Source organism: Pollicipes pollicipes, unplaced genomic scaffold (genome assembly GCF_011947565.3).
Source record: "Pollicipes pollicipes isolate AB1234 unplaced genomic scaffold, Ppol_2.1 Scaffold_5724;HRSCAF=6776_pilon_pilon_pilon, whole genome shotgun sequence".
NCBI classification, from domain to species: domain Eukaryota; kingdom Metazoa; phylum Arthropoda; class Thecostraca; order Pollicipedomorpha; family Pollicipedidae; genus Pollicipes; species Pollicipes pollicipes.
Window position 1 is genome coordinate 14,152,335 of NW_023596746.1, and position 22,956 is coordinate 14,175,290.

Genomic DNA, 22,956 nt, shown 5'->3' on the forward strand with positions numbered 1-22,956 from the left:
AGAGAGAGAGAGAGAGAGAGAGAGAGAGAGAGAGAGAGAGAGAGAGAGAGAGAGAGAGAGAGAGAGAGAGAGAGAGAGAGAGAGAGAGAGAGAGAGAGAGAGAAGAGAGAGAGAGAGAGAGAGAGAGAGAGAGAGAGAGAGAGAGAGAGAGAGAGAGAGAGAGAGAGAGAGAGAGAGAGAGAGAGAGAGAGAGAGAGAAGAGAGAGAGAGAGAGAGAGAGAGAGAGAGAGAGAGAGAGAGAGGAGAGAGAGAGAGAGAGAGACAAAGAGCAGACCACAAACGCATGCGCATGGGTCAGGCCAGCCCCTCGACCCAAGTTGCGTACATTCGATCATTTGGGATGGCGCGCCGCGGGCAGCGCCGGCGCCGACGCCGAGCGGGGCTGACCGGTCGAAGGTGAATAGCAAAGAGGCCCCCCCCCCGCATCACCAACTGAACCCCGGGCACCGAGTGGGACTTACCGGCGACGGTGGGTAACAACCCCCCCCCCACCCCGTCACCACCTGCACCCCAGATGCCGAGCGGGACTGACCGGCGACGGTGGGTAGCAGAGGGCCCCGCGTCACCACCTGCACCCCGGACGCCACGGGCCGGCCGCCGCTGCCGCCGAACTCCGCGCAGTGCTTGCGCCGGTCCACACACTGGCGAGGCGACACCGCGTCAGACCACACACCGGCGAGGCGACAACACCGTGTCAGACCACACACCGGCGAGGCTGACACCGTGTCAGACCACACCCCGGCGAGGCAAAACACCGTGTCAGACCACGTGCAAGCCACGCTGGCGAGACGACACCGTGTCAGATCACACAATGGCGAGACGACACCGTATCAAATCACATACTGGCGAGGCGACACCGAGTCAGACCACACGCAGGCCGCGCTGGCGAGACGACACCGTGTCATGTCACACACGGGCAACGCCTCGCCGCGAGTTGGGTTACAATGGGTGCTCGTACCCATCACACCCACCACCCATTCCTTGCCTGTCGCAGTGCGAGTACTCCGGCACTGCAGGAAACAGGCACGAATACGGAAGCAGGTACACGCACATGAAGAGGAATGCTTGGGCATTGGTGTGTCCATTGGTACGGACATGGGTATGGGCAACGGATGCGGTGCCGGTACGGGTACAGATGCGGAACAAGATGGGTGCAGGTGCAGGTACGAGCATCAGCATGAGTACGAGTATGAGTAGGAGCACGAGCACGAGCACGGGTGCAGTGCGGTACGGCACGGGCGCCGTTACGGGTACGGCGCAGTCCGGCATGAAACAGCCAGTCACAGCAACAGCTTCCATTTGGCGGAAACCTGGCAATCGCGGGGATGGATGGCAACGCGACAACTACACCATCTCACGCAGTACCATGAACAAATACCAATGATACTGCGCCTAGAGCGGCCCGGGGAAAAAACGCCAAGCCGGGCAACTTTCCCGCCTAAGAGCTGACTTCCAGACCGCCTACAATAACGCCATCTACCGGACACCAAATAAACCTCTGCTTCCATCGCAGCCGGGAGTGGCGCGACTGTTTCGGCAGCCCAGTCGCCGCATGGGTATGGGCAATTGTTGGCCCGAGGGCGCCCTCACCTTGGCGATGTGTGGACTGGCCGGGTAGTTAGGCCGCACACACACGCCGAGCCGGCAGTGCAGGTAGTACGGCCCCAGCTCCAGGTATTGGCGCGACACCTGGCGGCCCGGCGGCGGTCAGCTGCGTTCAGGCCCTTCCGGCGGACGCGCCAGTCTTCATGCTGGCACGCACACCGGCCACACGCCAAATGTAGGCCATGGCGGAAGCTACAGCATGCCTCCAGCTGGCATAGCAGCGGTGCGCGATACAACACACGAATGTGCCTATGTTCGTCGGGCCACGGACGCGGCCCGGCCCGGCGTAACCAATTCCACGCTCACGTTGAGTGAAAACCCCGCTGCATTTATATATATATATATATATATATATATATATATATATATAAATATAAATGCAGCGGGGTTTTATGCCGCAATCAAGCTGCAAGCGTTTATTTCCTTCATCAAACGAGCACAAATGCCCCTGGCGGCCGCGATAGCACAGCGTAAAACCACGGCAGCCACTTGCAACGCCGCACTAAACACATTTATTACGCTCAAAGTACCACAAGGTGCTCACAAGCTCCCACCCAAGGTGTCATGTTTTTAACAGCTGCTTGTCTTGGCCTTGAAACCAACCATACTTGCTAGATATTGAAACAAATCAGACGAGGACGCGTTGTAAAATTCCCCCGAATGAGTCGCTTACGATACCGAACAGGTATGAGATACACCAAGGCGGCCGAAACTGGTCCAGAGGAGTAAGTATGTTGGGTCCTTGTTTGAATTTTATGATGCATCTCATATATAACGCATCGCATTTATTACGGCACAAAACCGTACCGTTGCTGAGAATATCAGCGCTTTTCAATGGCAGTAACCTGCCATGTTGAGCCGGAAACAACCTAATATTTTCAGTCGTAATTGACAGTTTACTGGGAGCATCAACCACCCGATGACTAATCGTGAACAAAACACAGAAGGTACAAATTTTGCGTTTTCAGCACCACTATCAGTTGAGCATTCTACTTCGTGTAAGGAAACGACAATTACATAGTTCTTGTATAATGCAGAACAGTATTTAATATGTGGTCAGGTCGGCGTAAGATGAGTTACCAGTCATGAAGTCCCACGCCTATCAACAAGCGATCAGATCGTGAAGATCACTCAGTTCCACAGAGCACTCCTCACTAAGCACGCCACGTTCCAGACACTTTCAAAGCTCCGGAGCGGCCCACCAAATCCACCGGTGGCGCTGCGTGTGCGCCGCTGGATTATGGCAGAGCAGGCGGCACCGAGTGCTGAGCTGATTGCCACGGCCGACAATCTTTACTCAAACAAGCGAATATGGTCCATTACGCGACGCTCTTAACCGCACATTGGTTTCTTCGCGCTCACCACATTCGCAGAAGGACCTTTCACCAGTGACCCGTTTCAAGAACACGGAAGCACTGAAATGTAAGCACACTTCGTGTAACTAGCATTAAAAGCTTACATAAGTAACTAGTTCTTCAGAAACATTTTCAAAGAAATTGACCCTTCTCCAAATGGGTTACGCAACTGCTAGCATAATCGCACTGGCTCGAGCACAGATCCGGACTTCTCGCAACTTCCAAGCTTCAGAGACTAAGCCAGATGCCGCGCTGCCATACCAGGCCGAATCCGGCCTGGTCTCCTCGCCTCTCGGCACGGTACGCTGCCATACCAGGCCGGATTCGGTCCCCTCGCCTCTCGCCACGGCACGCTGCCATACCAGGCCGAATTCGGTCTCCTCGCCTCTCGTCACGGTACGCTACCATACCAGGCCGGATTCGGTCCCCTCGCCTCTCGCCACGGCACGCTGCCATACCAGGCCGAATTCGGTCTCCTCGCCTCTCGCCACGGCACGCTGCCATACCAGGCCGAATTCGGTCTCCTCGCCTCTCGCCACGGTACGCTGCCATACCAGGCCGGATTCGGTCTCCTCGCCTCTCGCCACGGCACGGTCTCGACTGGCCCTCTCTCTCCGCATCCCGCCACACCCTGGTGGTGCCTCACGCCCCGCCCAGATCTCTTCCCTCATTTGCGTCTAAAGAGGCGTTGAGGGGCAGTGTCGCTGCTCGTCGGGGCCGTACGGTGCGCCGGCAGCCGAGCTCACCTCGAGCATTCAAAGACATCGCGTTCGAGACCACATCACAAACCCCGGCGTGTATGACGTCGGCAGCCCCGCACGCGCCTCACCTGGAAGCTGAAGACGTCGCTGTCGGGCGGCGTGGCGTCCATGAACGAAACACTCCGGTCCACAGGACACGCCGTGCGGATGATCAGGAACTTGTACGGTGTGTCTGGGTCGCTGTCCTTGCTGACCCAACACTCCTCCACAACGGGCTGCAGGTACGGGGCTGGAGCGAACGGCGAGGTTAGTACGGCGACGGCCGCGCGCCAGGGATGGGTGCGGACTGACGGGGGCTGGATCGGACGGCAACGGTTAGTACAGCAACGGTCGCGCGCCGGGGATGGCCGCACACTGGCGCGCGACAAGCAGCGAGAGGGTGGGGGCGGCACAATCTTAACTCATGGGTACAAGCGTGTGGTGAAAAATGGGAGTGGTGGCGGCATACTACGACATTGCCAGCGAGTTACCGACAATCCATGACAGAGCCCAGCCGATGTACAGAATGATCCGAGCAAACGGTTATGTTTAGAATCACACAAAACAGACAAGTGTCTGCCCAATGCATCAATCAGACGGAGCCTGTGTACGGAGAGCCTACGTCACTGCCATACACATGGCAGAACAGGATGTCCCCTGCTGCACCCCATCGCAGTTTTCAAGTCGTCCGACATTCATGCCTCACGAGAACGCAAACCGAACGCATCACAAGCCACACGAAAACTCCGGCGTGGGTCCTTACCTATACGAATAGTAGCGCGTGCATATATGCTATGCATAACAGGAACCAGCGCATTTGGCTCAATAGGAGCGGCAAAGACCTCGTCGGAGAATAGCTCCAGCGAGTACACGGACGAGTCCACATCGTCCGGGCTGAGCACCTCCTCCTGGAAACAGAGAGGCGTGCACTGCCAACGCCGCTGATGACGAGTTCACTTCTCACTAACGGTGGCGGAGTCGACGCCTCAAAACGGATGCAGAATTCTTCGGAGCTAGCTTCTTTGATCAAGGAAAAACAAAAATACGTTGATAAGTTCAAACTACATCACTTCAGCCACAAGACAGGCACATCCACGGCATTTGTTGCGCCAACAACACCTCACCTCGGGCCTTAACTTGGTTGAAACGAGGCATATTTCACGGCAGTAACGTTTCCAGAATCCTTAAGAACCTTCAAATGCTCTCAGAATATAATCCCCAGAATCCTCATAAGCCTCAAGGACAATACATGCATAAAAACATCCAACCATCCTGGAAGGCCGATCACTTCACCACATGCCATCTGTTCCGTCGGAATTCAAACTATACATTCCATCTGCAATATGAACTGATACCTTCTTTAAAATGCCACCCTCAGCACTATATATTCATACGCTCATAGACTCAAAGACGCAAGGATGCTGTTGGTTGTGCATGTGGGCACTGTGGTGAGGTGTGACTGTTGGAAAGTGTGAGGTACTGGATAGCAACAGCTCTAGACCGACGAGACCTACCTTCGCCTGACGCGCTTGAAGATCTGACACGAAGTCGCCACTAGTCTACCTATCACGCAAGCAGCTAGATTTCTGCCACACTGATGTTTTAGGGACCATCTGATGACCACCTGACCACCTAACCTGATGCCCGAGAGGCCTGACCTGATGTCGCCGGTTCTGGTTGAGGGTGACCTCCGGGGACGTCCAGCCGGGGTGGGTGCAGCTGACCGGCACCAGACCGCCGTCGTCGTCCGGCTCCGGCGCCGTCTCCTCCCACGGATCAGCCAGGCCTAGGCCGGAGCCGGAGCCCTCGAAGTCCTCGTCGTCCGGCGGCGCGCCCGACGGCACGAAGTGCACCTGCGGCAGCGCGCCGGCCGCGTCAGACGCGGCGGCCGACAGCCGCATGGACGCACCTGTTCACCAGGTGCCAGGGCACGCCCAACGAGCCCAGACTGTCTCAGACAGGCCCGCGCAGCGCATGGGCTGGCGGTGCACGTGATCCGTCTCGAAGGGCGCCCGCTAGCCTCCTTAGCGCGCGGCGCCCAGCCGCCAGGGATCCTCCCCTCGCCGCAGCGACGGAAAGGCCGGCGCCGGGGGACGAGATCAGCTCGGGGAAGTCAGCACGCGCCGGCATCACAGCGGACAGGAGTGCCAACTCCGCGGCGCCACACGGCCTACCCACGAACACTGACCACCATCAGGCAGGGCGTGACGCCGGCCGGCGACGCATACTGCCACAGGGCACCGCAGCACCGACACCATCTCCGGAGGTGGCAGTGTCCACAGAGGAAAACTGAACTAGTGTAGATCACACCACCGACGAGACGAAACAGCGGCACGAATCCACATCTAAAGTTCGTTCTACGGCGCCGCTATTCGGGCTTAAAGAGGGCGCAAATTTCCTTTCACGGTCGAAATATTACTCCTAGAGACAGACAACCCGGAACACAGAGACAGAGATAGTCCAGAACATATAGACAGAGACAGCCCAGAACACAGAGACAGAGACAGCCCAGAACACAGAGACAGAGATAGTCCAGAACATAGAGACAGAGACAGCCCAGAACACAGAGACAGAGATAGTCCAGAACATAGAGACAGAGACAGCCCAGAACACAGAAACAGAGATAGTCCAGAACATAGAGACAGACAGCACAGAGCACAGAGACAGAGATGGTCCAGAACATAGAGACAGAGACAGCCCAGAACACAGAAACAGAGATAGTCCCGAACATAGAGACAGAGACAGCACGGAACACAGAGACAGAGATGGTCCAGAACATAGAGACAGAGACAGCCCAGAACACAGAGACACATAAAGTCCAGAACATAGAGACAGAGACGGCCCAGAACACAAAGACAGAGATAGTCCAGAGCACACAGAAACGGAGATAGCCTAGAGCACACTGAGACGGAGGTAGCCCAGAACTCAGAGAAAGAGTGCAGGAACCCACTATTCAGCAGCAGGCCGGTGCTGCATCACGTGGCGCCACTTCGGTCTCGAAAAAAAAAACAAAGTAAAAAGTACGTAACCCTGGAACAAGTAACGCCTCCTATCGCTTGAACTTTGAGCAACATTTCTCAGAAGAGCACGAGTTTAGCCGTCACGTTCATTCCTGGTGCTGAGGGAAAGAGCCGCCACCACTTCCAACAGTCCAGCCGGCTCAACAGTCAGCGCTCGCTTTCCACTGCCAATATTCCACTGTCCCACCCACCAACTGCCAATCGCGTGATTGCTTCGTCAATACCATTTCTGAGTCATGCGAACTCTGGCAGCGTTAGCAAGGGCCCTAAAAGGAAGCCAAATATCTTACGTCATTTCATTATCAGAGCAGTCACATCATCTATGCCAGATGGCGGCCCACTTCTAGCAGTGGGATTTGGTGCGCACTCCGCACCATATCGCCCAACAGTCGAGGCACTGAGCCAGCTGCGAGTCTCCGAGTCGGCCCTGCGATCCGCGATAGCTGTGGTCGGTCCCAGCAAGGCCTGCGGGACTGACATTATCGGTGCCCACATATTCATCGAGTGCGCGGACGAGTCAGGTACTCCGCTCACCCACCAATATTTGAAACCTCTCGATGAGTTCCGGTGTCTTCCCGGGGAGGTGGAAGCAGGACATCACACCAATTTTAATGAAGGCGACGAAAAGGAGCAGTCAAACCAGCAAAGTATATCCTTGCTTCAACTCTTTGAAAAGATACTGGAACGGGCTGCGTCTGATGAGCTGCTTCGCCACGCCTGACCTGTATTGTGCCATCATCAGCATGGTTTTTTTTCCTTAGGCGTTTGTGCAGCACTAACTCGTGCGTTTAGAGATCAGTTTAACGGGCCATGTCGGACGGACACCAAACAGATGTCACGTACACTGATTACTTGGATGCTTTTCAGAGCGTTAACCATGAGGTCCTGATCCACAAGTTAAAGCAATCATACCACTTGAGTGCACTGCCATGGTTTGCCTCGCATCTGTCCGACAGAGATCAGAAGATTACCGTCAACGAAAAATCTTCCGACTGGAACCTGGCGACCTCCGGCGTCCCGGAAGGATCACTCTTGGCTACCCTCCCTTTTCATAGTTTATTAAAAATCTTCCGTGCGTCATTGAATCCGGTTGTTTTTTGCATGCCGATGGCGTAAAAACTGTCCGCAAAATTACGTCCCCATCTGATGGACTGCAGCTGCAGAATGATCTCGATCATCTGGTAGCGTGGTCGGTCGGGTGGGGGCTGACCCTCAGTCCTACACAATGTAAAATATTCACGAGGACAGTTAGGCGTGCTTCCGTTCAGACCAAGATTTCTGTCAATAGAGCTGAGTTTAAACATGCGTGGCGCCATCAGGGACCTTAGCGTGACGTCGGATACCACACAAACCTTCACTGCACATGTCTCTAACACGGTCGCAGGGGCTGTCGAGCACTTGGCCTTCTTATTAGGTCCTTCCAGGTCGGTACCAACTGGTCAGAATTTAACTGAAGTGCAGTGATGGCTACGTATTTTGCAAACGTGCGATTGGTTTACGAATATTGCAGCATGGTCTGGACGGGGGCGGCTAATGCCCGCACAGTGTGCGTAGATCGACAAATTTAACCGCGCAAATAATAAACCGCACAAACTTCTTCTTTGGTTGATTACTCACATTTTCTCTGGGTCAACAGCTTCTCTTTCTTATGATATCATTCCGCTTCATTTCCAAAATCCCATCCCTAGCAGCACGAACAGTACAGTACGAATTTCTCTTTCTGAGAAACATCTTCCAAAGTAAGCTGGACCCTCCGTCTTGCTAAGCTACTTCCCCTTGCTTGCGCCGCCTCGATCGACTCGCGCGCCAACTCTGCCCGCCGTGCCTCGCGCTCGCGTGCGAGCCGTACAGAACGGTCTGTTTTGCAGACTGCCAAGCGTTGGGAACACTCTCGGCGAGCAACACTAGCGCGAATAGTTTTCGTGACAGTTTTTACATTTTTAGAGTTAAAGTGATCGGGCTGCTTGAACTCTGCAGCATTTTTACTCAGCTCTGAGATGTCATCCTCAAAAATTATGCTCATACTACTGTGTATCGGTATTTATTGTGTTTTAATTACACGAATTCACCTGTTCGTGGAGTGCCGCTTCGTTGGCGATGAAATAAATAAACATATAAATAAATAAACTCACGTTACACCAGCAAAACATAACTAGCTATTAGCTCGGGGCCATAAATCCTCCGACAGCCATTACGCCGAAAAGCGTCGCCTTCCAACTGCCTCTGTTATTACCATCCACAGTGCATGTGCTAATAGTTATGACAATGTGCAACATGCCGGGCCAGCTGACCGTACACCTGCGGTACAGCCGGGCCTGCGCTACAGCGCTACGGCCTGCGGTGCACGAGCCGGGCCCGCGGTACAGCGCTCCGGACTGTAGTACACGAGCCGGGCCTGCGGTACGCGAGCCGGGCCTGCGCTACAGCGCTCCGGCCTGCGGTACGCGAGCCCGGCCTGCGGTACAGGAGCCTGCCCGAGGGCCGTGAGGCCGGCCCCGTCCACTGCGTGGTGGTCCGGGGCGAGACGGGTCGGTGGGGCCCGCCGACATCAGCCGATCTGGACCGGCCGCCGCCGCCGTACTTGTGACGACCAATCAGCCCCAACCAGCTGAGTGCCAGGGAAAAAACGCGGCGCAAGCGCACCACGTCCTCCCAGTACCAACGCAACCGGGTAAGTCGCAACAAAACGAGCGTCAAAGTGACGCCAATAAACCGGTTCGGCGACGTGCGAGGACATCAGGATCTTGCTTCCATAGCTTCCGCTTGACTGAGTTCATTGAGCCCGTTTCGGCACGGCAACATTTTAAATTTTAGTGGAAGAGCACCCAATGTGTGATCCACTCCAGAAGCCGGACGGCCGTACTTTAGGACGGCTCACGACTGTACTAGTCAGCATACACTTAAAACCTGTTTTTAATGGCATTTCGAAGTAACAGGGCCTTCGTGGAAGTGGTACAATAAAGGCCATCAGCACCACCGTTGCCTCAGCAGTGTGAACAAAGACAAAAGGAAGCGACATATCAGCAGGATGAATCGCACGTTGTAACACGACACTTTTAGAGTAGGCGGTGTCAACGGGAAATAAACTCACAATTTTACATAAAAGCCACGAACACGAACAGGGATTCCCACATCCGGCCGTCACTCACGACACGAAATTACCGGGTACTAGTGCGTACCGACAGGACACTCCAAGCAACAAAGCGATATCCGGTAAGCAGCAGGCCCGTGTTTACTTGTAAAAAGTACACGCAACACAACGATAACTAGCGTATCTACAAAATCCAGCTGGTCAGCCGTACTCCTACAACATCGTGACCGCCGTATCCCACCCTACCACCACCCCGCTGCCGACACAACAGCGCCACCACCCCGTCCCACCTCCGCCGTCCCACGCGTCCGTACCGTGTTCAGGTAGACCGCCTTGCCGTCGACGACGCGCCGCCGCGTCTCGCAGTCGTCGAGCGGCTGGCTGATGACCAGGTGGGACGAGTTGCGGAACGAGCGGCAGGTGGGGTCGGCCAGCCGGAGGGCGCGCACGCGCCGCTCGTCGGCCCGCTCGGCCGGCACGGCCACCACGAGCCGGCCCAGCTCGCAGGTGACGGAGAGCGCGCGACGCAGCACGCCTGACGCGGCGCCCGCGCGCCAGCCTGCCGGAGCGCCGACACGCGGGTCATCGCTGCTCCTGAACGGTCAGAAGTGCTGGCACGGCACAACCAGACAAACCAATGCCCCAATGGATCAACCTGCTCATCCGCAGCGATCGCAAACTTTCTCCGGGCCTTCAGGGCGCGCGGAACGGTCACCCATCGTCGCCAATGTCCCCACCGTCCCATCAGAGGGCAGCGTGCGCGCTGTTTATAGCGCAGCCCGCTCGGCTCGCGTCCGGCCGGTCAGTGGCGACGTCACGCCGTGTGCGACGTCACAGCGCAGCTCGCTCGGCCGTGACCGCCCGGCACCACGCACCGCCACGTACGGCGAAGGCGGTGGCGATGGCGGCGGCGGCGACAGCAGCGCATCTACCCCGGGACGTTAAACGCCTTCTGGCTGACTAGATGCCTCTACAAACCCTCTGCAACTATATATACATACACACACATATTCACACACACACACACACATATATATATATATATATATATATATATATATATATATATATATATATATATAACCGTTCTATCTCCCGTCACGTCCCCCCGCGCTCTCACACCCTCACAGGAAGTCGTCAGTCAAGTGTCAACGTGGCGATAGCCGCCGCTCTCCGTGGCGATCACTTGGGCGACGACGGACGCTAGAGCGTGCAGGCGCCCTGCAAAGGCGCTTATCGTGAGTGATTTTTACTCCTGCCCTTGATACCATCTTAATCCCCCGGCTCCTGAACGGTCAATGACGACATGGCCAACGTCATAGCCATATATGACTCCGCCAATGCCAACTGTCGCAAGCGCCATACTCCCCACGTCGTCCGTACGACACGACAGGTTCCGAGACCACCGAGGCTTTGCGAGTGCCAAGGCCCACGCGCGTCCGTTTCCATGGCGACAACCGCCACGTCACGCCGGCGTTCGCGGCCAAAACATCCGCCGTACCCGTATCAATACACAGCCGGCTCAGCCTCGGAACACGGCCGCGTGCTGCAGGGCCGGTGCGCACTCGCAGCGCCGGTCCGATCCGTGCTACGCGCGCCCCGCTCCCTCCCGACACCTCTTGACGACCGGCCGGCGGCCGAGGGGCGCGGCGTGTAGCGGCGTTCGCCCGCGCGAGCCGTGTGAAACGCCGCCCGCCTCTCCTGCGCGCGCGCGGCCTGGTCGTTAACTGCGCCGCCGGCCGAGCGCGCCGGCGCGCCGCGTGCTACAGCTGGCCGGTCAGCGGCGCCTGCCTCCCTCCCTTCATCCTCCTGCAGCGGGCCGCGCCCGCGCCGATCGTATCTATGAGACGTGTGCCGTTTGGGCTCCCAGGGGACCCGGCCGAGTGCACGGAGCGCTGTTCCAGCAGGACGTGAGCGCCATTTGCCCTGCAGGCCGCATGCAGGCAGACGCAGTACGCACCGGTTGCCTCTGGCCGTCGCATGTCCCGCTTGCTGCCTGGTGAGCTCTTTTTGGACGCCCTCCGGGTACCTTTTGAGGTTCGTGCCTGGTCCATGAAACCACCTGAAATTACACGGAGGTATGAATTGAATGCGCACCGACCGGTATTTCATATTTGGTCTTGGCTCTTGAGGAGAGAGAACAAAAATATCTACGAAGTGAAACAAAAAGATGCATTTGCGCTGTGTACACCGCTGGTACCAAAGGGCATTTCTTTAGCAGTACTTGGCAGTAAATACCATGAGCTAGCTGGCCTCAGTGATTGCCAAAACCATTGAAGACTGGCAGCTTGTGATTCTGAAAGTTTCGAACTTCCCAAGTGAGTGCTCGCTTTGTAAACGCATGCTCACACCTGTTGCGCCATTTAAGGCTATTGAGCTGGCAGAAAGCTGTTTATATTGACAGTTTTATTCCAAAGGTGTCAGCCTCTATCAACGGTATTACAAACAATGCTTACAATACTGTGCACCCGTCGCATAATCACCCAGGGCGCATCACAACAAATTTATGGTTGAAATGTCATGCAAGCCACTTTATTATGGCCAAGAACGTCTGGCACATATCAGTTATAGCACCTACCTACCAGCCAAGATGAATCTTTCTCGCCTCATATGCAAGGGTAATGTGACACCCACCTAGCCTTGCACCGACCACGATATATTTGATTTGGGACCAGAGGTGTAGTTTGCTTGTCAGTAGATGGGACTCTACGCCCACCACCCACCCAACTTTGAGAAGAAATTTGATCAAATTCAGGGAGAAAACATAGTCTGTACTATGCAGCTGAGGTTTACCAATTTTCTGTGCCCACCCCTCTCAAAACTTCTGTACAAAACTGCCCCATCAGGGACGCCCGACCGCTGTGCGATCGCTGCCCGAAGGCCAATGCAGCAGGGGTAGAGGGGGTTAGTTTATTTCCTCCCTATAGAGCAAACTAGCCCTGCATAGTTAGCATCCACTACACCTACTCACCGACGGTAAGGACTACATCACACACGTGGCGGGCTCAAATGTGGGTCAGCAGTCACATTAGTGCCCCTGACTCCCCGCTCGCAAAGCCGCTACTCCACATCCACCCAGCGCCGCTTCGACATACTGACGCCATAAAAGCCCGGCTACCTCTCTGCACAAGCAGCCTTCCCCGCCGAAACCAACGCGATCCCAACCAGCGTCTACGGCGCCCTGAACGTGTGCCCCGTCCTGTCTCGTCCCGCTCCGGCAGCGCCCGTGCCCGTGCCTCGTCGAGCCGGGCGGCACGGCACGGCGCTGTTGCCAGCAGCGACCGACGCGTCCATTCAGCGGCGAGCCGGGCGGCCGGCGCGCTGCAGTCGACCTGCCGTGGAATGTGAACGCCGCCGGCCGTCGCCAGCTTCCTGGACGGGCTGCATTCCAGGATCCGCCCGGCAGCTAGACCGGAGCCGGCGGCCGGGCCGGCGCCGCGCTGGGGCGCGCGACACACGCGGCCCCGGCGCGGTCAGTCTGCCGGCCTGACGTGACCTGCCTGGTGACCCGGCTCGTCGTCCAGGCGGAGCCGACTGACTTTTGACCTCACACAGCCTCAGGTGACAGGCCTGGGACCTCACCCGTCTCTCACCTCCCCACTGACCTGAGACCTGACCCGTCTCTCCCCTCAGTGACATGAGACCTGACCCGTCTCCCTCCTCCCCACTGACCTGAGACCTGATCTATTTCCCCTCCCTAATGACCTGAGACCTGACCCGTCTCTCCTCCTCACTGACCTGAGACCTGACCCGTCTCCCCTCCCCACTAACCTGAGACCTGACCCGTCTCCCCTCCCCACTGACCTGGAACCTGACCCGTCTCTCCCCTCCCGCTGACCTGAAACCTGACTCGTCTCTCCCCTCCCCACTGACCTGAGACCTGACCCGTCTCCCCTCCCCACTGACCTAAAACCTGGCCTGTCTCTCCCCTCCCCACTGACCTGAGATCTGACCCGTTTCTCCCCTCCCACTGACCTGAGACCTGACCCATCTGCCATCCTCACTGACCTGACGCCGAGTGCAGCCCGATGTTGAGCCGATGGGCGGCCAGGGAGCGGATGTACGCCACCGGCGGCCCGCTCGAGTAGCCCACCGCGAAGATGACGAGGTCGTTGAACGAGTCCGGCAGGCGGGTCAACTTCACCTTCAGTGACACAGACTTGTCGAGGCTGTCGTTCACCACGGGAAACTCGGTCTGCGCGAGAGACGACGCGCTCAGCTCCCGCCGCCCGCGCGCCCGCCGCCGCTGCAGTATTGCATCATCCTGGGCCACCCACGCGGCAAGCACACGCACACACAGGGACGTACATGGCGGCGCCCGGTACCGCCATGCGCCGAGCCAGCTCGGACGCGTCGCATGCAGACGCAAACGCAGCGATAAGGGCCGATGGACACCTGCGCACGTTGGGACATACTGCGCAGGGCGCATTAGCGGTGTGCACGTCCGAGGCTGCGGGCGGCTGGGCGATGGTAGCCATCGGCGTCAGGCGGATCGACCCGACCAAACCGCACGGCCGTGTCGGCTGCGGCGTCGGCGGAGCGTCCGTCCACAGACGGTGGACACAGCTCAGATAGCGTCCGTGAAGCCTGTTAGCAAACGCAGCAGTGACCTCCCGACCGACTCCGGCGGCGACCAGTTCCGTTCGTCCGAGTCTGCGCACGACACTGTCCTCGTCACAGAGCAGGCGCGGCATCGGCGCAGGATTTCATCGTCAGGCCCGTAAGCCGGGGGTAACGTTCCCGCGGCAAACTCGGGGTCACTCGCCCCCAGCCTGCGCCGGCTCTGCGACTCCACAGGGCCCTGCGAGCTGAGCGTCTCGCCGGCCACTCGGTGGCGTCCGCTGTCGCCGCGGCCCAGCCTGCCCGCTACGGTGCAGAGCGGGCCGCGGCCGGGCCACTCGAGCGCTCTCGGTGCAGCTGCGGCCGGAGCCGGACGGCTGGATGCAGTGCACGGCTCCCACCGTCGCTAATCGCGGACCGGGCTGAGAGTGCCTGGCCGCTCGGCTCCTTTAAAGGGATGACGGCAGCCAGTCTAAGAGCTCAGAGCGCCGCCCCGCAATCAGCAATGGCCTGAATAGCGCTGGCGGTCGGGACAGCACAGACCGACCGGCGCAGCGCAGCGCAGCGCCCGAACACTGCGCCACAAACGTCGCCACGCCACGGAGCAAAGGTCGTTCCCCCGCCCCCCACCCCGGGAGTTCCCACCCTGAGAGTCTTCCCAAACGACGCGCCGACCGGCTGACGGGCTCAGGGGTGGCCGCCGCCCTGGAGGCGGCGCGCGGCCCACCCCCGGCGCCATCGGGCGCGGGCCGCTGGCCCCCGTCCGCCGGCCGCCGGCGACAGCCGCCGCCGCTCAGAATATCTGAAACATGACGCCAAATTTAGATTGGCCAGCACGTGGCGGCGGCCGCGTGCCATCCGCCCACCGTGCCTCTGTTTAGCCGGGGGGCGGACGGCGCCAGGCGGGGGCGCGGCCATTTCGGTCCCGACCGTGACATTCCGCCCCGGCCGGGGGCCACGGTGTGGCCCGGCGCTCGGTCACCACGCACGGCCTCGGGGCCTCGATGCCTCGGAGCCGCCCGCTGCCGGTCAGGCCGCGGCGGCGCGAGCGCACTCGGCCCCGGCTTGCCACCGCCCTGAGCCGGGGTCGACAGGGTGCACGTGGAGGGGTAGTACGGGTTGGCGTCACGTCGTCGGCAGCGTGAAGGAGAGTGTCACCCTGATGGAGTGAGCCGTGACTGCGCTCGACCCGTGGAGGAGCCGCGCTCCAGAACACCAGGGGATAGCGAACAAATCAGCTACACACAGCCAGCTACACAATCTGAGGCTAATTCTTCGGGCAGCGTTTTCACACCGTTTCTGAAGTTCAAATAGTAGTCCAGCATGCTAAGCGTTCATTGGATTACCAGGAGCATTGAGGCCCATGCCAGGACCTCCTCAGCTCCACAAACGAGGCAGACCATCTTCAGGCGGCTGGTGGTGACCATCATCAAACGCAGCCGCGCCGCCGGATTGGCGACACTGGCGTGCACGAATTTCAGAGGTCGTGGCAGCCGTCCTCAGCGATATGGCACGGATCAAGATATCTGGACGTAGATATCTCGGAACTAGGACGGAAACGTAAATCACAGAACAACCTTACTGAATTAGCGAGAAGATCAAGGCCGCGACGCTCCAGCCTCGGAGTAATTGAGCGACGCTCCCAATCAAGTCCAGCCTGCTTTCGGTCTCACCGCACCGAGCGCCGGCTGGCCGGGGCGAGCCGACAGTCGGCAGGAATCAAGGCACGACGCTAGCTTATCCGCTGAAGTCACCCAGCATATCACCCCGACTCCGATCTAGCGCCGCTCAAATGCTACCACCAAAAATGGGAAGGCATCCCAGCAGTGTTCCAAAGTTTTTTTCGAATCATCATTTCATCCAAATTGGTCCCGAACGTCTTGTATTGGTTCGCCACATCATGACTCCGTTCTATTCTGTCCGATCCGATGGCGTTTGATCCAGTCTGATCTGATCTGATCTGATCTGATCTAAACTTATCATCATGACCGGCGGCGCCCACAACAAAGCAACAAAACGCAGACTAACAAAACAGCCGAGACGGTGCTTTGGCTAGCGAGTGCACACGAAGACGGATGCTGTTAGACACAAACTCTAACGTGTTTGACGGTCTTGTGGCAGCCTCGAAAGCTAACCTTTGGCGCCAGTGCTCCAAGTGAGCTACGATCGAAGACAAATCTACGTCAACTACAACAGATGCTCTTCATCGATACTGGGATGTCATCCAGAATAGCACCAATCGCAGTGATTAGTTACCAGCGGTGGCATGACACGTTGCACGTACAACTCTGCGAGCATGCATACTTATAAATTGAGACCGCTTCTCCCATATCAACCGTATGTCAAGCAACGGCAAACCGCTCTGCTAGGGGCTACTCACCACCACCAAAATGTCGCCGGAGAACCTCTCGGTCATCAGCGACCAAGTGACCGGCATGGCCGCCTTCAGCAGCTGGAACGGGGGCGTGCTGACGTCAGAGTCGGTCGTGGTGACGTCAGCCGCTCGAGCTGACCTCGGTAACCGGGCGCGCGGCGGCCAGAGCGCGCGCGCGCACACACACACACACACACACACAGAGATGCACACGCGGCAGGCAGAAAGTTGATAAAAGGAGCCGCTGGCACCCAGTCCCGTGGAGATGTGTCGGTGGATATATATCGAGCTGCAACTGTTTTGAGACATGACGCCCGCTCAGCAGCCAAAACAAGAATGGACGCAAGACGTGCTGGTGGGCGTTGCGTGGAAGGCAGACGGCTGGTCCGATTCCTAGATAAAGATCCAGCTGCATACTCCGACTACGGTCCTCTAGGAAAGCCGGGACCGATGCCCAAAGAGGGGCGCGTGCAAGCGCTACAGATTCCTCAGGACTATTTGGCCAGGCGCCTGAGGTAAACCGGCCGCTTCTTCAGCCTATTTTTGTGGGTGAGTCACAATCTGCGCAACATGCCTCTCTGCGACGGACCACTGACCCACCACCACTCTCACCCGCATCGCTCAATACGTCTAAGCCCGAAAGCGCACAGCAACACGGCTTATTCGTATCGAGGCAGCTTGGGGCAAAAGACAGGCCGGACAAACGCGCGGCTGCGATAGGCTGCCGCTTTTACGAGGAAACCATTGATGGTAATTTGTCTTGGAATTACAAACTGAAATCCTCCAGTGTCAAAATACGGCTGGTGACTAGGCGTTCATTGCATTCTGGGGGCCAATTCTGCTTCTCTTTCCATTAGAGCCGTGCACAACTTGTTCTTGTCTATTTGCGGCCTTTGCTTCGCGAAATATGTCTAGATGACTCCAATTTAAAGCCAAATCAGCCGATGTCACTTGAAGCCACTACAAAAGCGGACACTTAATACATGCCTCGTAAGCCTAGCTCTCGCACCCCAACGAATCTTGTGACCTTCCGCGGCTGATAGCCTGAAACCCTGAGCCAATGCATCAAAGCCCTCAGGCTATTTCTATGCGGTGTGTCGCCGCCAGGTGGCTGATTATGAATAGTCGAAATGCAAGTCAAATATTTAATGCAAGCCTAATGAACAAACTCAAGTACAGAAATGGTTTGGGATTAGGCCACATACAACCGCGCGGGGTAAAACCAGCGCACGCAAAACCAGCTCCGGAATGATGAACACATTCTTCGATGCTATTTTCACCACAGACGCAGCGCCCGATACGACGTGAACTCGCTCCGGTGGGTCCCCGGCCAGGTACGCTCGTGATTACAAACACCGCCAGCTGCGCCCGTGCGCCCTCGGCGGACACGGAACCGGCGCAGTCACCGGGCACCGGCCAACTCGGACAGTGTCGTCGGCACCGACCCTCGGCCGTGCGGCATTCCAAGGAAAACATTGAAACTGACAACATTACACCCTTGAACTGTTCGAGATCGATGGTCATAACGCTGTTACCGCCGTGTACGTACCCCGAGGCGCGGTGGCGGCATGCCATTCAGATCTGTGCTCCGCTGTCCTCGGTTAACAAACGCGCCGCGTGCAATGGCTCGTTTGTCCCACCCGTTCGGCACGTGTTTCATGGCACAATACGACCAACGGCCGCAATTCGGCCTTAAACGGCGCGAGGCCTTACTGCGACGCAGCATTCGCACGCGTGGTCAGCGAATGTTCAACGGCATAACAGTCATAACAGAGTTGGCGTGAACGGCTACACCGGTTCGGGCCTTTGTTCCTGAGCGCCAGCCCGCCGGCAAGCACGCAAGACTTCCCGGAGCTTTCGCTGAGGGCGGCCGCTGGCGCCGCTGCAGCCTCAGCCCCGCCCCAGCGTGACTAGCGAGTCCGTGCGTGTGTGACCCCAGCGTCGATGCGTGCCGCACACACCGGCTGCGCGGGAGGCCGCGGCCCGGCAACACTCACCAGGGTGACGTTACCCGACTGCCGCTCCCTGAAACAGAAACTGACGATCAGTCTGCGGGTCCTGACCCGCCCGCCGACACAGCACCGGCACAGGCGACCAGCACAGACGACCGGCACAGACGACCGGCACAGGCGACCGACACAGACGACCGGCACAGACGACCGGCACAGGCGACCAGCACAGACGACCGGCGTAGACGACCGGCACAGGCGACCAGCACAGACGACCGGCACAGACGACCGGCACAGACAACCGGCACAGATAACCGGCACAGATAACCGGCACAGGCGACCCGCACAGACGACCGGCACAGACGACCGGCACAGACAACTGGCACAGACAACCAGCGCAGACAACCGGCACAGGCGACCAGTGCAGACGACCGGCACCGGCGACCACCAGCACAGCCGACCGACACAGACAGCCAGCACAGACGACCAGCACAGACGACTGGCACAGACGACCAGCACAGGCGCCTGGGGCACAGAAGACGTCAAAAGCATGGGGGAGTGCACGTCTTCAGCCAGTTATGTCATGCACCATAACATGGTTTTACGTTTCACTTCCACAAGCTGGGGGTGGGGGAGGGGCAACAGCAACCCTGGTCGCCTGTTTCCCATGTCCCTGCCAGCACCTGACTGACCAGCCCTGCAGGCCTGTAGGGTAGCCGCGCGCCCCTCGCCCTCCCCCTCTGCCATGGCCGGGGATCACCAACCTCGCCGCACACAAGGACCCACCCGCCAGCGTGCCGCCCCGCCTACAGCCGACGACGTCACACGGCCGTGCTATCAGAGCCGTTGGTAGCTCAGTACCGGAGATCAGAGCTCCGCGGCTCCCGCGAGCCGCGCCGGCGCAGCACGCGCTGCCCGCTGAACAGGCGCCGCGCGCTGCCGCCTCCGTTGCCGCCCCCCGAGCTGACGGCGGGGACAGAGCCTGATCCCGGAAGGACACGGTAGAGGCGAAACCGTGTAAGGAGGGTAGAATCGTCCGGCGATGTTAGCGCACCATCCGCCCAACGTTTGCGTGACGTCACTGGATCATTCTCTCAGCAGGTGCTGCACACGGCCCTGCGCGTTGCGAAAAAATCCGCACGGAACACCTGCTCGCCTGTTGGTTTGTCATCTCAGCTACGCCGCCGTCAACTTTGGAGTGAATGGTCGCTCTCTCTGGGATTTATCCCGGCGATGTTGACAGATGTTATCTTATCAAAAAGTGGCCTCGGTGTGGCTTCATAACAAACTTGACCTACACTGCAGGCCCGCGGCCCGCCCCTCCGCTTTTGGTCCGGAACAGTGAGAACGGAAGCCGCTGCGGCTCGCTTCTCCTCAGCCCTAGACTTCCAACACGAAGTTCTCAAACAGCTCTAAGCCGACGCCAGGGACTCGGCTACAGTCGGCACACCTCATGCCAGGCACCCCAAGCGGCGACATCCAAAACGACGACGCAGCATTCTGTGGGAGAGCAGGCAGCTGAGCCCACTGGCTGACCAAAAACCGCTCCGTCGAGCTCGCCAGCACCGGACAACTTCCGCTCGCGCCGTCGCACCCGCCGCGGCCGTCGCACCAGCCGCGGCCGGCGCACCAGCCGCGGCCGTCGCACCAGCTGCGGCTGTCGCACCAGCCGCGGCCGGCGCACCAGCCGCGGCCGGCGCACCAGCCGCGGCCGTCGCGGCTCCCAGTCCCGTCGCCGAGGCGCCAAACATCGCCGCCAGCGCAGCAGCCCCGCCGCTAGCGAATGAATCGACGCCGGCGAGCCAGGCCAAGCCGGCCGCTCGCCAGTCCAAGCTCGCGCGAAGCCAACCTCCGCCGCCAGGAATCACATACGCCGTCATGTCACAGCTCCGTGGCATACCTCACTGGCGAGAAATTACAAACGCTGAGAGAAGCATTACAGCATTGCTACACGCTTCATTCAACATCTGAAACACTTAACGACGTGTGCTGCGCCGTGTGCGGCATTTCCGTCGCGGTGTGGCGACGGAGCCGGCGGCGCGGTAGCGGCGGAGCCGAAAGGCCCCAGTGACGTCATCACCCTGTACTGAGCCGCTCGGCACCTCGCCAACAGAAAATCGCGTGACGCCATCCTGCTGGGTACACGGCCCTCCCCACCGCCGGCACGGCCCAGCACCGTCGGCTCCGGTAGCTCTTGTCGTCGGCGCCGCCGCCGCCGTGAGTGCGAGTCGACCTTGAGCGCCAGCTGATCGGCCGATAGGGGGCGGCAGGCGCGAGCGAGCCGCGTCGCCGACTGTCGCCGGCCGCGCCATGCCAGAGGTGCATTAGCGGGCAGAAAGGCGGCCGCCAGCCGTCCGGCAGCGATAAGCTGGCGCTGAAGAGTGCTGAAACGGGCGGGTGACGCAGCACCCGGCAGCAGCGGGCTCGCCGGGCCTGGACGGCGGGGCGGGGCGCGCGCTCCGCGCAGCACGCCGTCGCAGCCCGGGCGTAGGCGGCCTGCTGCCTCTGCGGCGGCGCGTGCCGCGGTCTGCGTGCCGCGGTCCGGAGCGCGGCGCGATGTCGCCTGGGCCAGCCCCGGGCTGAGCGGCGCCCAGCCGCGCCTGTCACCATCGCGACGCCAACACGAGCGCGTCGCGCCGCTGGCCCCCACAACCAGCGGTCGGCGTCCGGGCGCACAGGCGAATCCGCTGGGGCGGGTGACGTCACAGCGAGCCAGGACTTAAGCCGATCACGCAGTCCGCCCGTCACGCCATGATGTCACGTCACGCCATCGCAGTTTTGCTGACACGTCTGAGCTACGCATCGCTAGCACGCCAAATTTCCCGGCGCATTGCATCAAAACAACCCCGATGCACCTCTCGCTCCAACCGAATCGCGGTGCAAAATACCATCACACACGGCCTGCACGTGCAGCTGCATCTTGGCCGTGATCTGATAAGAACGTGGTGGATTTTTACACCACACCAAAGCTGCCCCGGTGGTAAATATTAGTCACGAGGAGATCAAACGATTTTGCACACTACATATGATAAATGAGCGAGGCGTCACGACAAATCAAGCATTCCTCCCCAAAAAGTTAGTATGCTGGGTACCCCACGCGCCCTTAACAAAGAAACAATATACGAATCGCACAACCGAATGATCTTCACCTTCAAAAGCACCATACCGGATCCAACACAGCATATGCCGACACGACAGACTCACTTTCAAGGCTAAACCAGGCACGCGTTCGTCCCAGAAATTTTCCAGAAGCCAGAATGACAGCGGCTGAGTGACGCCGCCGCAGGACAAAGATCGCCCAATATCATCCAAAGATGGAACATCCCTGGGAACAGCGAGTCTGATCGCGCTTCTTTCCATTCAGCGGGTCGGTCGGCGGTGACGGAACACGTCGTGCCCATGGCAATCGCCGCTTTTCAAGCAGAGCTTCCTTCCCTTCTCGCCTCACGCCTGCAGTTCTTAACACTAACCCGTTCGAAGCCCAGTGCAAACCACTGACGGCGTCACATAAAATTGCAGATGCATCGCATCGCATTGCAAAGCATCGCATAACTCCAAGAATGGACGCTGGCCCTGGGTCGGAATCTGAGTTCTGAACGCTTTAATTTCAAGTGGTATGAAGCGTATCTATCCAACAACTTTCTGGTCGTGCTCCAATTGGTATTCACACACGTGGCTATGGTCCCCCTTTCGCAGCGTTCTTTGAGTGCCTTGGCGTGAGGACACGTTCGAAAACAAGGCGAGTAAACGTGATGCTATTGAGAGTCGACCGCCTTGTCTTCTTGGCAGCCGTTATCACGTCGCGTGCTGCATACTGCGCTCGCTTCAAGGCCCTGCTAGTCGAGAGATGACGCGGCGCTAAAGACCTTAGCAGCTGGACGCGACGATACATAATTCAGCAGTCTTTCCATCCATTCCCAGGGCGGCGGGGAGGGAAGACGGGGGGGGGGGGGGGGGGGGCAATGACTGAGCCTGGACGACCGCTAGTGTCTGAAAACGGCCCCGGCACTCGGTGTCCGAATGTGTCCGAACACAACGGACACGCTGTTTCCGAACGCGACTCACTTTGTGCCCGAACGCGACCTACGCTGTACCCAAACACGGCCCACCCGGTGTCTGAACACGACCCACCTGGTGTCCGACGGCGACAGGCGGATCGTGACGTCGCTGTCACTGAAGGTGCGGTCCGTCTCGGCCACCTCGATGACGTACACGTCCCTGCAACAGGTGGGGGTCGCCGTCAGCCGTCAGCGGCACCCGCC

At 58.7% G+C, this 22,956-nt stretch overlaps 1 protein-coding gene across 1 annotated transcript in view; it reads right to left on the reverse strand.

Annotated features, from left to right (window-relative positions):
• Window positions 1-861: 861 nt before the first annotated feature.
• The window catches only part of LOC119102698 (uncharacterized), a 68,469-nt gene continuing 46,374 nt past the window's right edge, over window positions 862-22,956 (reverse strand). The window contains exons 8-19 of the mRNA XM_037226156.1: window positions 22,826-22,912; window positions 18,743-18,770; window positions 16,752-16,823; window positions 13,820-14,006; window positions 11,772-11,873; window positions 10,297-10,370; window positions 5,474-5,553; window positions 5,359-5,419; window positions 4,464-4,608; window positions 3,790-3,950; window positions 1,591-1,689; window positions 862-882 (exon numbers count right to left, since the gene is read on the reverse strand). Of these exons, the coding sequence (XP_037082051.1) occupies window positions 862-882; window positions 1,591-1,689; window positions 3,790-3,950; window positions 4,464-4,608; window positions 5,359-5,419; window positions 5,474-5,553; window positions 10,297-10,370; window positions 11,772-11,873; window positions 13,820-14,006; window positions 16,752-16,823; window positions 18,743-18,770; window positions 22,826-22,912 (1,117 nt within the window). The remainder of the gene's footprint in view (window positions 883-1,590; window positions 1,690-3,789; window positions 3,951-4,463; window positions 4,609-5,358; window positions 5,420-5,473; window positions 5,554-10,296; window positions 10,371-11,771; window positions 11,874-13,819; window positions 14,007-16,751; window positions 16,824-18,742; window positions 18,771-22,825; window positions 22,913-22,956) is intronic.